Source organism: Branchiostoma belcheri, unplaced genomic scaffold (assembly GCF_001625305.1).
Source record: "Branchiostoma belcheri isolate BF01 breed outbred unplaced genomic scaffold, Haploidv18h27 scaffold38, whole genome shotgun sequence".
Lineage (NCBI taxonomy): Eukaryota > Metazoa > Chordata > Leptocardii > Amphioxiformes > Branchiostomatidae > Branchiostoma > Branchiostoma belcheri.
Window position 1 is genome coordinate 295,522 of NW_017803998.1, and position 19,605 is coordinate 315,126.

General features: G+C 41.2%; 2 protein-coding genes across 2 annotated transcripts in view; one reads left to right on the forward strand and one right to left on the reverse strand.

The window, feature by feature from the left end:
• The window catches only part of LOC109476464, a 105,783-nt gene extending 100,650 nt beyond the window's left edge, over nt 1-5,133 (forward strand). The window contains 8 exon segments of the mRNA XM_019777398.1: nt 184-624; nt 626-740; nt 1,000-1,168; nt 2,187-2,298; nt 2,735-2,880; nt 3,069-3,143; nt 3,496-3,574; nt 4,101-5,133. Coding sequence (XP_019632957.1) covers nt 184-624; nt 626-740; nt 1,000-1,168; nt 2,187-2,298; nt 2,735-2,880; nt 3,069-3,143; nt 3,496-3,574; nt 4,101-4,277 — 1,314 coding nt within the window. The 3' untranslated portion in view covers nt 4,278-5,133.
• Nucleotides 5,134-16,406: 11,273 nt separating this feature from the next.
• LOC109476540 (zinc finger protein 239-like) overlaps nt 16,407-19,605 on the reverse strand; it is a 3,805-nt gene continuing 606 nt past the window's right edge. The window contains exon 2 of the mRNA XM_019777525.1: nt 16,407-18,494. Coding sequence (XP_019633084.1) covers nt 17,475-18,488 — 1,014 coding nt within the window. The 5' untranslated portion in view covers nt 18,489-18,494 and the 3' untranslated portion in view covers nt 16,407-17,474. The remainder of the gene's footprint in view (nt 18,495-19,605) is intronic.

Sequence of the window (19,605 nt, forward strand, 5' to 3'; positions counted from 1 at the left end):
AGGAATCCCCAAAAAAGCCCGCTTTATATATGGTTTAGATCTTTTTTCTCAATTCAAATATCTAGGTATGCCAATTGTACTTAAAATTGTTAAATTGCTTTGCTCAATGATAACTTTTCACTTGAAATGCAATTTTAACGTGATGCGTTTAACTATGCCCACGTTTTACCTTTCTCATTTTAGGAATACGCAGTCGTGTACTACAGCCCTTTTCTGGACTATTACGGCACAGACAAGCTAAACATCACAACTGTAGAGACGCTACCAAACAACCTGAACCCGCACAGCATCAACATGGAGCTGGTGGTGGAGGTGGAGCCCCGTAATGACGACCCGGTCCTGTTTGTCCTAGTTGAGGATAACCCCGCCTTAATAGTCCCGACTAAACGTGTAGACATGATGGTTGAGGTAAACCGTGTGTCCAACGTGTACTACCGGGACCTCGTGGTCATCGTGGGAGCATACGATGTTGAAACAGCCGACACATTGACTCTGGACTTCAGTGTAGAAAGTAACGACACCATGTCAACATCACAGCAGAAACAACAAGTGGACTTTCTAAGTTTCAAAGCCTGTAGCAGCAACACTACGTGGTATTCTGTAGTCCGAGAACACGTGGAGAACTAGTACATCAGGACCTCTACAGCTGGATCCGTGTGACATCCAGGCCCCACATCCGCTACAAGACATGGCTTGGGTATTCACAACCCTCACCTACAGGCCACATGAAAACTTCACAGGTAAGGCATTATAGCTGCCTGTAGCCAAATGGGCTGGCTGAAAAAGTGATCCGATCTTATCGCGTCTAGTCGCGCCCCCTGCCGAGAGATGGCAGAATTTAAAGCAGTTTAGTGCCCCGTTTATCCCAAGCTGAAGCGCTATGATTGGCTAATTCTTATTCGCGCTTGCGTTTACGCTGAAAAAAGTGGCGACATTTTTTCTTCTTTCTTGAATTTTCTTAAATGCATAAGAATGTGACGTACATATCTAAATTAATAGGTAAGGATGTGATCCAGATCAACGCTAAGGACCAACATGGCGGCCTGTCCCGAGTGGTGACCCTTGACCTCTATGTTTTGGAGAACCTGTGCCAACATGGCGGAGAGTGTGTCGGTGACGTCACTGATCCTAACTGTACATCAAAGAACAGGACCAAAGGGTTTGATGGGTAACAGTTTATGATTGCAGTTTTGGTGTTTGCTATGCTCTAATGATTGAATTTATATATATTTGGTGTCAATTCTTTATTATTACGCAGGTCAGTGACCTCTAAGAGGAGTATTGTGGTTAGTTTTGTCCGTGTGGTCAGACTATTACTACTCACAATTACTTCTATATGCTGCAACAGACTTCTCTGAGATAAGACTTCCAAACTCTGAACAACTTCTGTTAGTCTGGGTCTGGGTATATGTGAAAAGAAAAACAAACAAGAGTGATATCACGTATGGGTAATAAGCAAGGTAACCAGATTGAAGCAACTAGAATACTACTTAGTATTAATTGTCAGTTCTATTGGCCAACGGTTAAGATACATATATTTTCAAACGTGTCTCAAAGAAATGCACAATGACAACAAAGGTGGAGCTGCCAAAGATAAGTTAAGATCGTATAGATTGTATAAAACTACATATAATGAAAATACCTAAGTAATGAAAATGTGAAGGTTAGAAATGCAGTCACAAGACTAAGGATAAGCTGCCACAAACTACAAATTGAAACTCTAAGGCATACCCGCACCCGTCTGGAACAAAGGTTATGTGAATGTTGTAATTTGAATAGAATAGATCACGGATGTCACTTTGTTATAGAATGTAGATTATACAGTAAAGAGAGAAATGATCTGTATAGGCTTATACAAAACCTATTTCCTTACTTCATATACTTGAGCACTGTAGAAAAATCCATATTCCTGATGCGACTTGACAAACCTTCCATCGAAAAAATATCTGTTCCTTTATCTTTACTATAACTGAAAGGCGAGGAGAAGTATAATTTTTGTAATGATAGTTAGTTTTATTTTGTATATATCCTTTCATCATGTTTTGTTTTGACCTATATTTAGCCCAGCGTGGCAAAAATGTGCAATAAAGGTCGTCAATTTATTCATTATTAGATAGCAACACAGGTGGTTGCATATACCTTAATTACGACACTACCTGTACTTGTGAAAATTTCCCGTCCTGTAGGTACTGGTGTAACTGTACGAGCGCGCCCGGCTGGTCAGGCAGACTGTGTGAGACCGACATTAACGAATGTCTGTCAATTCCATGTCCCAGCAATTACACGTGTATTGACCAGGTACGAAGATTACTAGACGCTCACCATACACTGGTTGTTATGTGAACTGATCGATTAATACGATCATTATGAGGGGAATTTTTAAAAATTGTAGTTTCTAACACAAGTAATCGGACCCAGCCTTTGTCAAGAAATAAGCAATCCACTGTTTCTGTGACGTCACGTTATGCAGATGACACACGTGACTCGTAGGTAAGAGAAAGTCTGTGTCGCCCCCTGTCTTGGTTAGGGGATGGCTGTAGTGCCGCTGTGTAGATGGCTTCTTTAATACACCGTGCAAAGAAAATAATAGGCTTTCAAGATTAGTGATATGATCGTAATTAATACACTAGTCACTGGTGCAAGTTCTACATGCATATATTAAATATTTCTACGTCCTATAATTACTATCGTCTTTTTTTTTACAAATCTGATAATTGCCGTTTTTCCAACACAGGTGAACGGTTATGTCTGTGAGTGTGGAAACAACAGCTGGCCATGTGCGGGGGGGCTGAAGGTCTGGCAGATCTGTCTGATCGTGTTGGCAGCTGTTTCCCTGCTGGTACTGGCAATAGCGGTTTGGTGGAAGTGGAAGAAGTCCAGGTATGTTTGGATGAAACATTAATTGTGGCAAATTATACCACCTATTAATAAATCAAAAACGTGTGATAGAAATTATCAGTGTCCCAAAATACTACCCAAGACCTTTAACCTTTCTTCTGTCGTGTTTCAGTTATCATCATTAAAAAAAAATTGTTTGACATATTTAAGTAGTTTTATTTTCCTTACAGCTACAGTTTTAAGAAAGCAGGTTCTATGTTCCTGAGGGGGCCAAGGGTGTCTCCAGCTCCATCATCGGTTGAAGTGTAAGTAATGTTGAGTGCTTATTTCAGATCAAAAAATGGCATCAAAAGGATTTCGAATCACTGTAACTGTTAAACTTTACGGGTCTTACAAAGTGTAAAATTGATTATGAATTCTAACAACATATAATCGTTGGATTCGGGGGTTATACTGTTAGTAAATAAACTGATTACGACTATATTGACCAATGAACCTTGCAAAATTTAATCAGAACTTTTGATCCTGGCCATGCAAGAACAACTACTTATTAGCTTACGACATGTTACGCCATGTTGTAAGTTAAAATAACTGTCACTGTCAAGAAACATTAAGCTGCTCTGATGTTTATACATTCTTGTATATTTCTCGCATCAGGAAACCAGCTTGGGGCAACAATGACGCTGAGGGCCTGAAGCCATCTGGACTGGACACTGATCGCCCCGCCACAGGCACGGTACGACACTACTCCCCTGGCATCATTAGTGGCTAATTACTTTCAAAATACAGAAAACTGTCGCTTACGTATGGAGGTAAAGAAAGAAGAAAACATAAAAAAGAAAATAGATACTCAAGCAAGTGGATAGGTTTTGAAAACTGTCAGACGCTTAAAGTAGAAGTCACTACTTTTCTTCAGTGACTAACATGTTCTGTAGTTTAAAGGAAAGTTGCATCTATCCAGTTGCTTGAGTAAGGCCTTCATTCCGCTAGGACGGCGCTCTCACCGCGCTCTATATGCGACCTGGATTGGCCGGAGCGCAGATACACCACCCAGGTCTGTGACAGTGCAAAACGGTCTAAACAGTAATTTTTAATTCAAACATTGCGACATTGGCGATCTCTCGGCGCTCTTGCCAGTTTCAGGTCTTGGAGCACGGCGAGCGCGCGGTCAATCGGAATGGGGGTATCGGAACAGTCTTCTTGTTAATATAGCTCATTACCTGGTTGTCTAATCTTAATAGGCGAAAAATGACGTATTTTAGGGACACCGCGCCTGGGATGGTGATAGCACTGTGGACAGACAGGCTGCCGCCTTACTCAACTGTGAGCAGAACCCAAAGCACAGTACCGAGCCACGTGACCGTCCCACAGACCTCCTTCCTGGGACCGTCACTGAGCTGAAGCCGCTACCGGGGAAACCGTCGCCCACCGACTTTTGAACAGTCATCAAATAACGACCATCGTGCCTCTTCACGTTTATCTCAACTTAGGTGCTTATAGGCATTTGCTTTTAGCTTTGGGTGGTTTGCAACGTGTTTAAAAAGGATGAGTAGAGCGTTGAATACCAACAGCTGTTAGAGTATAAAAGTATAAGAAAATAGAACCCCTTAATGAAGATAATTACATTTTAGTACATACCATACCAGGTATGGATGAAATATGTTGTTTTCTCTCGCGTATCGTCTCCTGTCATTTCGTTAAATGAATTTCCTAATTTTGGAACCAAATGACCCCCAGCCGTCTTTTTGTTCATTTTTAAAAAGGTTAAGATTGTTCTACTTAGGGTTTTGCCATTTTTAGGCAAAAAATGCACATTTTTTGGAGCCTTGGTATGAAATTCCTAAATGGCCGGAAAATTTGAAAAAAAAAAAAAAACTTTTGTCGTGTCAATTAAGTTCTATGATAAACCTAAATGACCTTAAATTTGGTATGGGGGTGCTTTGGACGCAAACTCACAGGACATAAATCACACGTTTATGTTACGTAAAGAAATACACGGGGGGGGGGTATAAAACACTGAAAAGCAGTGTGGGGGTTTGGAGAGCAATTGGAGGTATTGAAACACATGATATTGGATGAAAATCGTTAATATAGAATAGTCCATTTTGGAATAGTATTTTAGAATAATATGTACAAGGTCTCTTAAAAGGTTTAGTCCACATACATATATCAATACTCAGTATATGAATTCATAATTTTTTTTCAAATCCCCTTTAATCATGGTGAATGTTTGTTAAATGCAATTGTTCTGTTATCTTATGTTCTTTTTTCGCTTTGCCAGCAAATAAAAAGGTAGAGCAGCAAACTCGTAAATTCTTTTCAATTGGATATGTTCTTCTACAAGGATAGAGGCGTACACGGGGTATGTCTCAGCATATGTGGCATCCTTCTTGGGTGTATGTATGCCTGTGTGTGTCTTTGTGTGTGTCTTGTGTGTGTGTGTGTGTGTGTGTGTGTGTGAGGATGTGTGTCTGTGTGTGTGGATGTGTGTCTGTGTGTGTGTGTGTGTGTGTGTGTATGTGTGTGTATGTGTGTGTTTGTGTGTGTGTTTGTTTGTGTGTGTGTGTATATGTGTGTGTTTGTGTGTGTGTATGTGGATGTGTGTGTGTGAGAGAATGCGGATGTGTGAGTGTGTGTGCGGATGTGTGTGTGTGTGTGTGTGAATGTGTGTGTGTAAGTGTGTGTGTGTGTGTGTGTATGTGTGTGTGTGTGTGTGTGTGTGTGTGTGTGAGGATGTGTGTCTGTGTGTGTGGATGTGTGTCTGTGTGTGTGTGTGTGTTTGTTTGTGTATGTGTGTGTATGTGTGTGTTTGTGTGTGTGTTTGTTTGTGTGTGTGTGTATATGTGTGTGTTTGTGTGTGTGTATGTGGATGTGTGTGTGTGAGAGAATGCGGATGTGTGAGTGTGTGTGCGGATGTGTGTGTGTGTGTGTGTGAATGTGTGTGTGTAAGTGTGTGTGTGTGTGTGTGTGTGTGTGTGTGTGTGTGTGTGTGTGTGTGTGTGTGTGTGTGTATGGATGTGTCTGACTGTGCATATATAAATCGAAAAGAGTAAGTATTCCGATTGATGTAAAGAGTTTTATTTTTTACCAATGGTAACAACGACACTGAAATGACAGGAAATACTGAAGAGAAATATCCTAATTCAGGCGTTAGTGCAAGCAATCTACAGTAGTTTTGCACATTAGTCTTGTAACCTTGAGGACCCTGATTTGAGTCCCGTTGGCCTCACTTTTTATTTTTAAATTAGTTCTGATAAACATTGTTTTCTATGGGTGGGATCAGCTACTTAGTTTTAATTTAGTTTAAAATCCCAACTAAAGGAAACCAAGTGTTTTACACAAAGAAAGAAAATATAAGATACATAAGAGAATAGAACATACGCAGTCGTGGTAAAAACCAACTGCAGGCAACACATGCATAGGACAACCTATGGATTTTCTGGCGTCAGGTTTTCTCTGGTAGCAGTGCTATCCCTGCCTGTACGTTCGTATTTTCTTCCCGTAGTCACCCCCCCCCCCCCCTTCACGACAGTGTTCTGGGTGTTGCGTGCACCACCGCTGTCCCCATGTCCGTTTTCTCCTAACGATGGAGTTCGTCTCACCGACTTCCGGTGGAAGGTTTCAGGTGTTCCCCTGCTGCTGAACAGGGCTGCGGCAGAGAACTCTCCCACCCGAGTGCTTCCGTCTATCCAGGGTACTACAACAGGCCATGCCAAGATAACGCGAGCCGAACGAACAAAACATTCATGTTGTACACAGCTTTGCACGCCGGGCTCGGCCTATCTGGGCACGGATGGAATCACGGTTTAGCATAGACACGGTGATAGAGGTACCTAACAAAAAGACATGAAAAGAAAACATGTTCAAACCACAGATAAAGTTACCGCTGGGAATTGAAGCATGGAGAAAGTGTTTGAGGCGGTACTACAATGGCATACGTTCTGCCCGTAACTGTATTCTACTGATTTTTCTCCCTCATCCCAAGCCTCTTATTTCACGACAACATAAGCCAATTAGTATCGGAGTGGTCCCGAGTGAGCTGTGTGTTGTCTGAAGGACGCAGGATGAGGGAACGTCAGACGTGTTCACGGCTTTGATCAGGCAGACATCGCTCTTCTGTGCCACTTCAGTCAAAGCCCGGTGCTGGTAACGCTCAGTTTCTCGTTTTCTCGTGCGCAAGCAAGAAACGTACAAAACCTGTGCGTTATTATCTTTAGAAAGGGTCGTCTTCTGCGGAAAGAACTCTCTCGCAATTAGATGACGTCTTCTCTGGTATTGACGTGTGTGTGCGCTTTCAGTGAATAGTTCACATTTTTGTCCTAAACATAAACACCTTTCAGAACCGCACACAATGGTTGTCTGGTCATTAAGCTCCATTCCTTTTGTACTAGAAGTAGTTTAATGAGTCGCCTGAGCCTACGCAGCAGGGCATTGATGTGGCATGGGAAAATACTTCGTCTTTCGAACTACTTGTAAAACGTATTCACGTTTGAGTCCTTTCTGACTAACCTTTGTGACAGAATGACTACAAATACACAGCGTTCTCACTTTGTTAATGAAAGAGAGAGGAATATTTTATATTATTTGCTTGGAATTTTCGTCCATTTCGCCCATAGCGGTATCATCCGTACTACATGTACAATGTGTCTCTGACACTAAAGGAAACAAATATTTACATCCCAAAAAGATTTCATTTTGTTGATACGAAACATCAACGGTATATTTTTGTATCTGTGATGTTTTCTGAGTTGATGGAACCTAGCTACACCAAGCTGCTAAGTTCTGCCCGGAACATCTCTAGGAAGGAGCATATTATTCCACAAAGAACTTTCTGTGTGGGGACTGACACCCCACCCTCCCATATCTTAAGACATCCGTGAGAGAAGACTATGTTTCACTGTTTTACTTAAGTGTGACTTAAATACTGCTTAATTATTTTGAAATATTTAAGCCTTATTTATTAACACCATTAAGCCTGTGTTAGTGCAGTGCTGAAAGACTGGAGAACAGGGTCATGAACTTACGCGAGACTCTTACAAGAAGATGAGATAATGATTGTATAAATTCCCATCTATAAATAGATCATTTCTGAATAATAACATTCGGCGCACTTTTAACCCGCTGTCAGTCGTTTCCGCTTTCCGACCTCACCCGATGATTACCGACCACACCCGACGATTACCGACCACACCCGACTGGATCCAAATACAACTGGGTATACAAAAGATGTGACGTCACGCATTTGAGAGGAACTTGCCAGAAACCCTCGATAGAAAAAAAAACATCGTACAATGATCTATAACTGTCTGCAAGGGTCGCCTCTTTACAAAATATTTGTTTTGTACAGAATTCTGTATGCTGATAACTACAAATGTTAGAATACAGTGAGAGAATTTTGCATTCATTTTGTATTATTTCCGGGTTTGACGCTATGCATACGGTATATTTAATGGTGCCCGACAAAATGTCCTTATCAATGTTTGTAAGATAATAAGAATGCGTTCTATGATCATAGTTTATCTTAATGATACAAATAAATGTACGTCGCATTGTCTTCGCTGAACAGGTGAAGTCAATGCACTACATGTACATTACAAAAACAGACATAGCACAAAATCCATTCATTACACATATATATGCGTTGAAGCATGCGTAAAGCTTCCGTTTCTTCCTTTGCACGTATATTTAAGCATGTTTTATGTACCGGACACGTAGGATTCATTTCATACAGTAAAAATGATATGTCAATTAAAATGACGTATTCGAATTGTACGAAAACAAAGACCGTTTTACTACAATTCTTAGCAGAAATCAACCGATGGTCTTCAAATGCGTGTCTTGGCGGAACCGCCTTGGTTCCTTATGTATTATCGACGGTACGGTTTATACACGAGGAAAAGCCTAGGCAAGCTACTATAATCGTTAATGGAAGATATAAATAAGAGATAAAATGTATAACAAACCTGATCTTGGCTCAGGATGTTGTATAATATCACTAAAATCTTTGCAATGATTTCGTATTTTGCATGTCATGGGGAGACAGAGGGTAACAATCTCGTACCTGTATACGTATGGCCGCCATCATGATTTCCTGTTACAGTCAAACATACCTGTTCCAAGGCAAACCAAACTGAATCCTGAAGCCAGCCTGTCTGCTGTGTGTGTGGCGATATTACCACAGTTGGCTTTGCAAAATAACATGGAATAAGCAGGTTCTATCGTGGTTAGTGCGTCTTGATACTTACCAGTTCTGAGGAAGAGGAACAGTTGTCCGTGTGTGTAGTAGTTCACCGGTACCGCCTGACGCGATAGTGAGCTAACCGTGTGCGATGTGAACCCAGCCGGTCTGTACCACCTGCCGCCGGTTCCAGCCGCTCCACTAGAAAGGTTCTATTTACCTTCCTAATGGCCGAAAGCGGCAATTTCCCTGTCTCCTTTCGGATTGATACTCCTCCATTGTTTACCAGCCTTTTATGTCGACAGAGACATTTATTGAAAAAGGAGAAGTTAAATTTCCGCTGGGGAAACCTTTTGTAGTGACTAATATTTGTCTTGCAACACAAGCGAGCTTCCAATATCGCTGAGCAAATATTTCCCGGTCAAAGTGCTTATTCAGCGGAGGATTTGTTTTGTTACGTGAGATGTTTAAGGTTTTCCTTACAAAAAAAATGTCAAGCTGACATATAGTACTCTTTACGGTATTTTAGTTTAATCTTTTTGCAATTCCATTTCAAATCGCCCTAAGTATATCCGTGAAAGAAAGAAAACGGTAAATGTTTCGATAAAACATCCCAGAATGAGAACTAACAGTTTCATTTCTCGTTTTTATACCACACGGCAGGGCTAGAGGTCGAGCTAAAAACGGGAAGAAGGGGCTCGTCGTTGCTTGCAGGTTTTCTGAGCCACTGTAGTATTTTTAGCATGAGAATAAAGGAACAGGAACAAGATTTCGAACAAAGGATTTAGAAATGAAATCATTTCTTGTTTAACAAGGTTCGTTATGTTAACATCTTAAGATGTAGAATCTTGTTTTTAGGCCCGCGTTGTGTTTTTTTTCGCCATATTGCATTAGATTTGGAGTTCGCGGAGGATGTCTACCATAAAATTTACTTACTGTGGCCTTCTTACCTTTGCCTGTGGGAGTGTTACAGTATACCTGTGTGATTCAAGAAGGCTTTGATAGATTGTGAAATAAAATTGGCATGTCAAAGGATTACCAAGGTGGTAACAATTTAAAACTCTAGTTTTTAGGTTTTTGTGAAGTTTAATTTCTTATCATTTTACACCAATTGCACAGGGAAATTGGGTAGGGTATGCTGAAAAGAACAGCAGATTTTTCAATTCCTCTTGCATTCATATCACTCTATAGTTATTTTAAATTGGATTGTTCATTAGATAGACTTTCCTATAAACAAAGCCTTTGTTAATAATTCTCAAAGTGTAACCCGACAGAACACAACAAAAAATCTAAGAGGTATCACCAAAGTACCGGTAGCTCTACATGTACAAGTCCCGGGATGTTTCAATACTCTCGGTACTAGTTTATATGGAGGGTTTAATCAATTATTGTGGCTATTACTTCCGGTAAATCGCGCCTACCTTCTGAAGAATATTCACGATACGCAACCATGGCGCCCGTGAAGTACATTCAGTCCACTCACCGTATTCAGCTTCCAAACTTCAATCAAGCTGGGTTCAACACTGCAATTTCAAACTATACATTCATACTGAAGGACAAACAACATAAAACTGAAAGAAACGGGCTTCGGATTAAATTGCTACTGCAGTCAAACTTGCACAAGCGAACTTCTCTATACATGTTAGCCTGCCTTCTAGTCATACTTTCTCTCCATAGACTTATTACTAGTAAGCATTAAGGCACTTGCCTGATGAGCCAACCACTTCACAAACGCTACCGCGACCGGGATTTAGGACTGTACATGACCCAATCTGTGCCTATGACATTATTGCGTCATTTTCAAGTGTAGGGGCGAAAGATGATGGAATCGGACAGTTTACAATTGTCTTTGACAGCATTAGACACTCTTTGCGCAATGCGAAATGGGTCATTTTGGTTCAATGAGGCAGTATATTGTAAAATGGGTGGAAATATTGCTGCAATTTTGCCACCATGCTTTCTGTATAAGAGGACCAATTTTCCTCGGTCGCCTGGATTGGGTGGTCGGCTTAGACAAGTTTGGCTGTAATTAGAGATGCAATGAGAACCATGGCCACAGCGGCGTAAACCGTGTGTCCGTTACTGGTCACTCCGCCGTTCTCACAGGTGTCCGTTTCCGCCATTTTCCTGATGACGTTGCCCCAGAGTTCCATGCGCCTGGTCTGGAGGAACCGCCCATTCGACAGCGGCCTGTCAATCGTCAGATGGGCTCTTGTCTCATTGGTGAACGGCTACCACGTGACTCCATCGATACATGGTGTAGGATTTGTTCATAATTATAAAAAGGAAACAAAAATGATTTCACGTCGTTGCCCTTAAAGTTTGTTAATCATTTACAGGTAGCTATAATAAAAGTAACTAAACAAAGGATACAGGAGAATGGGGAGACACAACGAATTTACGAGCACGGCATTGGTGTTTGTGACGTGTAGCTCTGATAAAGTTGGCGTTAACACTATACCAGAATTTTATTTATTTAAATTGCGAACACTGCATCATCATTGGCAGTCCAGTCTACATAAACATACACACATCATAACACAATAAAGTCACAAATCACAGAAATCTCTTATACTTACAATTCATAATCTATGCTAATGACAGTATAAAAAAAGTAACAATATAATTAAGTATGGTAGGAGGACAGAGGTAATTCAAATATATAATATTTCAATATTTACAGTGTTGTAGGAATAGATGGACGGTTCGTTAATGAAATATAAGTGTAAAGAGCGGCCGATCTGTGAGAGGGTCGTAACCTGGATAACCGTTGAGAAGGATGTTGGTAGAGTCCGTAGAGAGGGGTCACTCTATCAGCCGACGTACTTCGGTGCCAAGTGTTTGCCGTGCGTCCTCATACAGAGGGCAGCTGAGGAGAAAGTGTGCGACCGTCTCTATACTATACCAGAATGGAACAAGAAATATGATATTCCAATTCTCCGGAAAGTATATAACGCATGGCGATCACAACTTTTGTTGAAAATTGTAAATATCACATTAACAGCAATGTTTATAGCAGCGCTACAAGAAAAAGATGGTTGGTGTCACGAAAATACTGCACATTGTGTGATTCCCCCTTCGGAAAAAAGTTTGCGTCGGGGTAAATCCCCTCAGACAACACCCGACGGATCACCGCATTCACTCTCACGACAGTCACACCGCGTGCTGTACGGGGACATCAAAAATTTTACATGAAAACACACACTGAAGTTTAAAACGTAAGTAACCGTCACCCTGTCTTGGCGAAGTTGGTCCACAGTGTGACCATCTTGTCCTGCATGTCCATGTCAGCCGCTGTGGGCGCGCCGTCCACAAACTGAGTCGTTATGTTGAACAGAAAGCGGAGTTCTGCCGCATGGGGCACTCCTATAGAATAAACATGTACGTAGCCACTCGTATAACTCCAGAATCGGCAAATCCTCACAGGCATGCAAACATACAGTGTACTTTAGCATCAGCTATAGATCTCAGAACAGCAAGAAATTCTCTCAAGTTAACTCTCTCCTAAAGTATGAATATGTCACCACCTTACATTTGCTAGTCAAAGTTACATTAAAAGTGCAAAATGTTAGCCGAGGGGCCGGCAAACTGTAAACTGGATGGCTAAACTCCGTCGGCGTGTTATCTCTCTATTTGGCCAATTTCTACTATTTCCAGCCGCGCCCTCAAGCCTGGTAGAGGCTAGCAAAATATATCACTCATGATACATGACCGTGAACACTTTACCTCGTCATGATGGCCATCTGTCCGGGTTGGGTTGATAACCGAAGCTGTACTTGTAGGTTGAAGCGCTCCCTGCCGCCCCCTGCCAATAACACTTCCTCCACCGGCGCGATGTACCGATAGTCAGACATGAGCTGGTGAGGGACAAGGTTCATTATTATGCTGCGGGTGTGCGTAAGACATTAGAGGAATGCGGTTTTGCTTATGTTTGGCATTCGTCCTTGTCTTCTACCTTCAATTTGCCCCAAATTATATCTTCCATCAACCAACGTCTTAAGGACATGTATCTCCAATCTTTTATATCAGAAATGCGGAACAACAACAAATTACGGACATACAGATTATTAAAAGATACTTACCACGAGGAAAAATATCTGAAAACTAGAAAGGCCAATATTTGCTTTGGTGCAAATACAGCGATGGGTTCATCACATTTTACGACATGGCAGGGAAAGAATGAGAAACACAAGGGAAAACAATGATTTACATTGATATAACTATAATTAAGGGTTAATGTCCCGCCCCGAGGTGAATATGGTGTGATAAAGCCTTGTCAGTTGCTATAACCAGCGAATGAAGCCACCAAGTGAGCGCAGCGAACGAGGTGGCTTTATGAGGTGGTTATAGCAACTGACAAGGCTTTATCACACCATATTCACCGAGAAGGGGCGGGCCATTAACGCTATTATCATATAGCTTGCACGATAGCCTATCGAAACTGATGCAGTGAAGAGTGACACAATGTACAATTTACCCCTTGCACATGCTGAATAGAACATAGAATATTTGTTCCATCTGGAGTCACCTGAGGTCACTGGGGAGTTCACGTTCTATGGCCTTCTATCTGGGTCACAGGCAGGGAACAGTTGTTCTTATGGGAGTCACCCGAGGTCATCGGAACACAACTCAAGTTATTTTTTGATTTTTTAGAAGTAGAGCCGTGTTCTATTGGGTCACCTGAGGTCATATGCGGGTGATTATTCATTTTGTTTAATGTATGGATTGGGATGAATAAATACCCGATTTTGACTCTATTTGTGACATTACGGCAAAATAAAGAATGTGGAATGGAGCCTTCTGATTGGTCAACGTCACCCCGCTATATGATAATATGAAGTAACATACGACTAAAACAACAGTTGGATAGCTATTCCCTACTTTATTGGTTAGGATTTTAATTGCATAATGCAAACTGTTGATTTTCAAAATAAAAACTAGAAAGGCCAATATTTGCTTTGGAGCAAATACAGCGATGGGTTCACCACATTTTACGACATGGCAGGGAAAGAATGAGAAACACAAGGGAAAACAATGATTTACATTGATATAACTATAGTATGAAGTAAAATACAACTAAAACAACAGTTGGATAGCTATTCCCTACTTTATTGGTTAGGATTTTTAATTGCATAATGCAAACTGTTGATTTTCAAAATAAAAAAAAACGTTACCATGCCCCGCATTCCAATGCTGGAGCAGAAAAGCTTGAAATACCTACCAAAACACTTGAATAAAGACATACTGTCAGTATGGAAATGCTCTGTGCAGGTGTTAATCAAGTTAAATCCCAACAGCCAATCAGCAAGAAATGCTCTGTGCAGGTGGAAATGCTCTGTGCGGGTGTTAATCAAGTTAAATCCCAACAGCCAATCAGCAAGAAGTATAGAGGAAAGCTGCATGCCTATTGGTTGATGCCCTGCATTCCATTGTGATGACTCATGCCCAGACGTGGTAAACAAGGCACACTAACACAGTAATACATTTGCTATAACACAGCCAAAAAAACTCAAATAAAAACATTCTAAAAGCCTGTATCACAAAATTTAAAAAACGCCTAGGGGTATTTGCCCACTGTACCTCCATACCAAATTTCAGGACCTTAGGCCCTAAAATGAAGAAGCTGAATCCATTTAAAAAATGGCAGGAGAAGAAGGAGGAGAAGAAACACCAGAAAAAGCAATATGGTTTCACCTCACCACTTCGTGGTGTGGTGAACCCATAATTACAAACATTCGACACAGAACAGCCATCACAAAACTCCGGATAAGTTCAAACAAACTCCACATAAAAAAGGTAGACACAACCGCATTCCTCTAGATCAAAGGACCTGTCAATTTTGCGATTTAGATAAGATTGAGGATGAGTATCATTTTGTAGTCGATTGTACGTCATATAGTAATGAGAGAGATTCCCTATATTCTTATATAATAGATAAGTTCCCTAGCTTTGGACATTTAAATGAAGCAGAAAATTCATATTTCTTATGAAACTTGACAAACCATGTATCACTAGTTCTATATGCTCCTACATCTATAACTGCGTCAAGAAGCGAGAAGAAGTCGAACAATGTAAATAGTAGATCACATTAGTACGTATAGTTTAAATGTCATTGCTGTATCCTTTTTCCTTGCCTATTCATGACCTGTACTTAGCTTGTTAGAGCACAAACGTACAATAAAGGTCTTTCTTTCATTATTATGGTCTCAGATTAAGGGTGAGCGAATCGCATCCACTGAACATCTCCTGTAATCTGTTTCTTTTACTTAACATCAGAGTATTCCAAGCAGATACAATACAGCACAGTACAGGGGAGGGAGCAGGGGATTAGATGTCCAATAGATCCTGTACAAAACAAGGAACAAAAACAGGCTTCAAAGTACACTTACTAGAATTGCAAGGTCCCAAAAATTCCATCCACTGGACAGCTAAACATGTCTAGTTGCCGTTTTTGGAAAAAAGCTCGGGTTCGACTCCTGCTAGTTAAAGCGCTACAGGCCTTTAAATGTAAACAATCACTGACCTTTGAACCTGCAGCATGGAACCACACGTCTTGTGCTGGAAAACCCCCTCTCAAAACATGTAATTCTATACCACCACCAATGGCAAAGGTCACCATTTCTTTCTGGATTTCAAAAGTAAACACATGTCTGACCTCCCTATGGCCAAAATGGACTCAGGATTCAACCAGGAAAAAATTCTCAAAAATAATAACACAAAAAATATTGTGGACATGCAAACTGGCCCTTCCCCGCATGCGCCACCACTGGTCCCCCTCCTTACAGGTTCCCCTGCAACGAGATATGTAGATATAACTGACATCAAGTCTTACAGGAAAGGCATCTTAGCAATATCCCTAAAAATTATAGTCCTCCCATCATCAACGAAAATATGACAGGTAGTTATTTAACAGGTGTCAGCTATGCCTAATGCTTGCATGTAATGGCAGTCAGCACAGGTCTGCTCAGGAAAGCTAGGGGAGTTACAAGGGCACAATCTGTCATTTAAGGGACAAGTCAATGAACAGATCATGATTTCATTGTCAACAGTGATAAACAAGACACTGATTGATCTCTTTGTGTCTGCTTGACATTTATTATTCACACTTTGAAGCCAATTTAACACTGTGACAGCAGGGGTAGCTGACACTGGGATTTGGGTGGGCGAGTGTGACAAGAGGGGCAATCTTACCAAGATTTACTAAAACAATACATCATATTTGGTCCATCATACAGTTGACACCTGTAAAATGACTAGGATATTCCAGGAAAGCTGGGGGGGAGGGGCACAAGCCAAGTTCAGGGCCCTTGGACTCTAACAAGCTTCCCCTAATACCTAGAACTTCTTGGAATAGGGCAGGTGCAGGGACATGCAAACTGGCCCTTCCCCGCATGCGCCAACACTGGTCCCCCTCTCTCTGTCCTTCCTTCGCCTCGCGAGGTCAGAGGTGAACGCCCTTTGGGTCAAAGGTTAAGTCTATCTGATTACCCATGTAGTACATTTGACGTCGGGTGGCACGTTACGTTTAAGTTTCCTCACAATATAAACCTTTTACACACTTTTAGAAGTAGACGACCAAAACGACGTAACATGCGCCCGATTTTCTTGTCTAGTCTAATATTATATGAAAGGGAGATAGAAAATAACAGCTTAGCCTGTTTGGTCTGAATCGTGATTTCTAATGAGACCAATTGACAAACTCTATTCATGAAAAAAAAGTCACCAGAACAGAAGGCATTGTGTTCAATGTACTCTACAATTCAATTGTGTTAGATGTAAATATATGAAGCTACATCTTCGATTAAGAGAATTCTGCTTGTATACAACATAACGTCTATAGTTTTTCTCTGAGTCTAAAATTACTTTCTAGAATTGCAATGCTATCGGCATTAAAGGTTTTACCGCAACCAAACGCTAGTTTACAGAGTTGATATTGGTCAAAATATATTTTTGTAGTACATATGGGAACATACTCCGTCAGGGAAAACTATTACTAGAAACAAGAAGATAGCACATTCATACAAAAAACGCTAACCTCTACTTTTGAAATTCTGTGTACGATCACTTGCCAATGTTAATTACTGACTATGCATAGGTACGTTATCCAATACTGTTTTCCACTACAATTCTAGATAGCTAAAAATTATTTTTTTTGCTCAAAAGAACTGAAAGAAGAACAAAAAATTTGGATTAATAAACTAAACTATAAGAAATGTGAATTGTTTTTATAGCTACTGTACATTATAGTTATACATTAATTCGAAATAAAGTTGACAAAAGCATAGGGGTATGGAAAAAAAACCTTTGCCAATTTGTAAATACATGCATTATCAATTCTCACAGAATATTTAGCCTAAATTTTTTTAGTATCAATGTGATATACTAGTATCCTTAATGGTTGGTTTCAGTATGGCAAAACTACCAAGGAATGATCAAGCAAACTAAATGTAGTAGATAATCACAGTTGCAGATTTGGACTTTCCTTGTGAATTTTCATATGTTGAGTTAGGGCTGACTTCGAGGTTGTAGAGAAGCTACACTGGTCACACTTGTCGTGTTTTTCTTCTGTATGGGCTCTCATATGTCGGGATAAGTGAGACCTTACAGCTGTCCTGTACCCACACTCCCCACACATGTAGGGTTTCTCACCAGTGTGTGTTGACTTATGGACCTCTAAGGTGGATGTCTGGGCAGCAGAATAGTCACACTGGTCACACTTGTACGGTTTTTCTCCTGTATGGATTCTCATATGTTTGGATAAGTCAGAGTTGCAAGCTGTCTTGTACCCACACACTCCACACATGTAGGGTTTCTCACCAGTGTTATTTGCTACATGTTTGTCCAGATAAAATCTCCATGCTGCAGAATACTCACACTGGTCCCACTTGTAGGGTTTTTCTCCTGTATGGGTTCTCATGTGTTGGGATAGGTGAGACCTTACAGCTGTGCTGTACCTACACTCCCCACACATGTAGGGTTTCTCACCAGTGTGTGTTGCTTTATGATAATCTAAGGTGGATTTCCGTGCAGCAGAATAGTCACACTGGTCACAGTTGTAGCGTTTTGTTCCTGTGTGGTTTTTAATGTGTCGGGATAAGTCAGACTTGTAAGCTGTCCTGTACCCACACACTCCACACATGTAGGGTTTGTCGCCAGTGTGTTTTGCTAGATGTTGGTCCAAATCATATTTCTGTTCTGCAGAGTAGTCACACTGGTCACACTTGTAGGGCTTTTCTCCTGTATGGGTTCTCATATGTTGGGATAAGTGAGACTTGTCAGCTGCCCTGTATCCACACTCCCAACACATATAGGGTTTCTCACCAGCATTATCCAAGCTTAATTGTTGTGCTGCCGACTGGGCTTGAGCATTGCTTGTTTTGCTGTCACAGTCAACCTGGGAAACCCCGGTGGGAGACCCATCGCAGCAGTTCTGACCAACTCCGGTGGGAGACCCTTGTTCTGCCATCGCCATGTCCAGCTTAAAATGAGAAAATGGAGAAATCATGGAGATTTGCAGAAAACAATGTATTTTCCCAATTAGATTGAATCTCAATAAATGACACAAGGATATAGTCGTTGCAACTCTTGATTTGGGCTCATTTGCTGTTTGACAAAATACGTGTATGTACACGCACGCGCACACATGCACACACACACATGCACACATATACATACTCACACACACACACACACACAGGCACAAGCCCACACACACACATACACACATACGGGCACAAACACACACACACACAAACGCGCGCGGGCACACACACAAGAGTGCCTTTCCCAAGGACACAGGGTCGGTGACTAGGCAGGATTGGGCTGTTACAAAAAATAACTGTGGAGGGGGGTGGAAGAGGTCTCAAATCAGCTTCTGACCCAACCCCCCTGTCCAGTCCAGAATTTTTTTTTACCCACCCCCCTGTCCGGTCCAATTTCATTATTTTGACCCATCCCCCCTGTCCGGTCCAGATTTGTTTGACCCAACCCCCCTGTCCGGTCCAGATCCATTTTACCCAACCCCCCTGTCCGTTCCAGATTTGTCCTAATATACCTGCCTTTTTCATATTAGGCAATTACTAGTACGTTTTTGAGTTTTGAGCGTTTATGTGCATGAGATGACTATTGTCAAGTATTGAACGTATTTAAACTTGTTTGGAGAGTTTAATTTTTTCAGCATTCAACATCACTATGAGGAGACTGAACTAAGCTCCACCATATAGATTTGGGCATCGTATGATTGTATGAAGAAAAGCACCAAAAAAATGCACTGAGCATTTTCCCGGTGAGGAATTCCTCACAGGGAAAATGCATAGTGCAATTTTGTAGGACTGAGCAATTATGAGCAGACATGCGGAGCAAAACAGTACAGAGGGTCTGCATGGGGGGGTCCCGGCAACGGTTAACGGTAAATTCAGCAAGGCCGATAACGCTTAACGGTAAATTCAGGACGGTCGGCAACGCTTAACGGTAAATTGACAGGCTTTTTTTTCGAGCTGCACTGGATTTGGTATCTCGCTTTGTGAGAAAAGGTGATCACTGACAAAATTACGTATACCTTACATGTAATGAAGCATGCATTAAAGGTA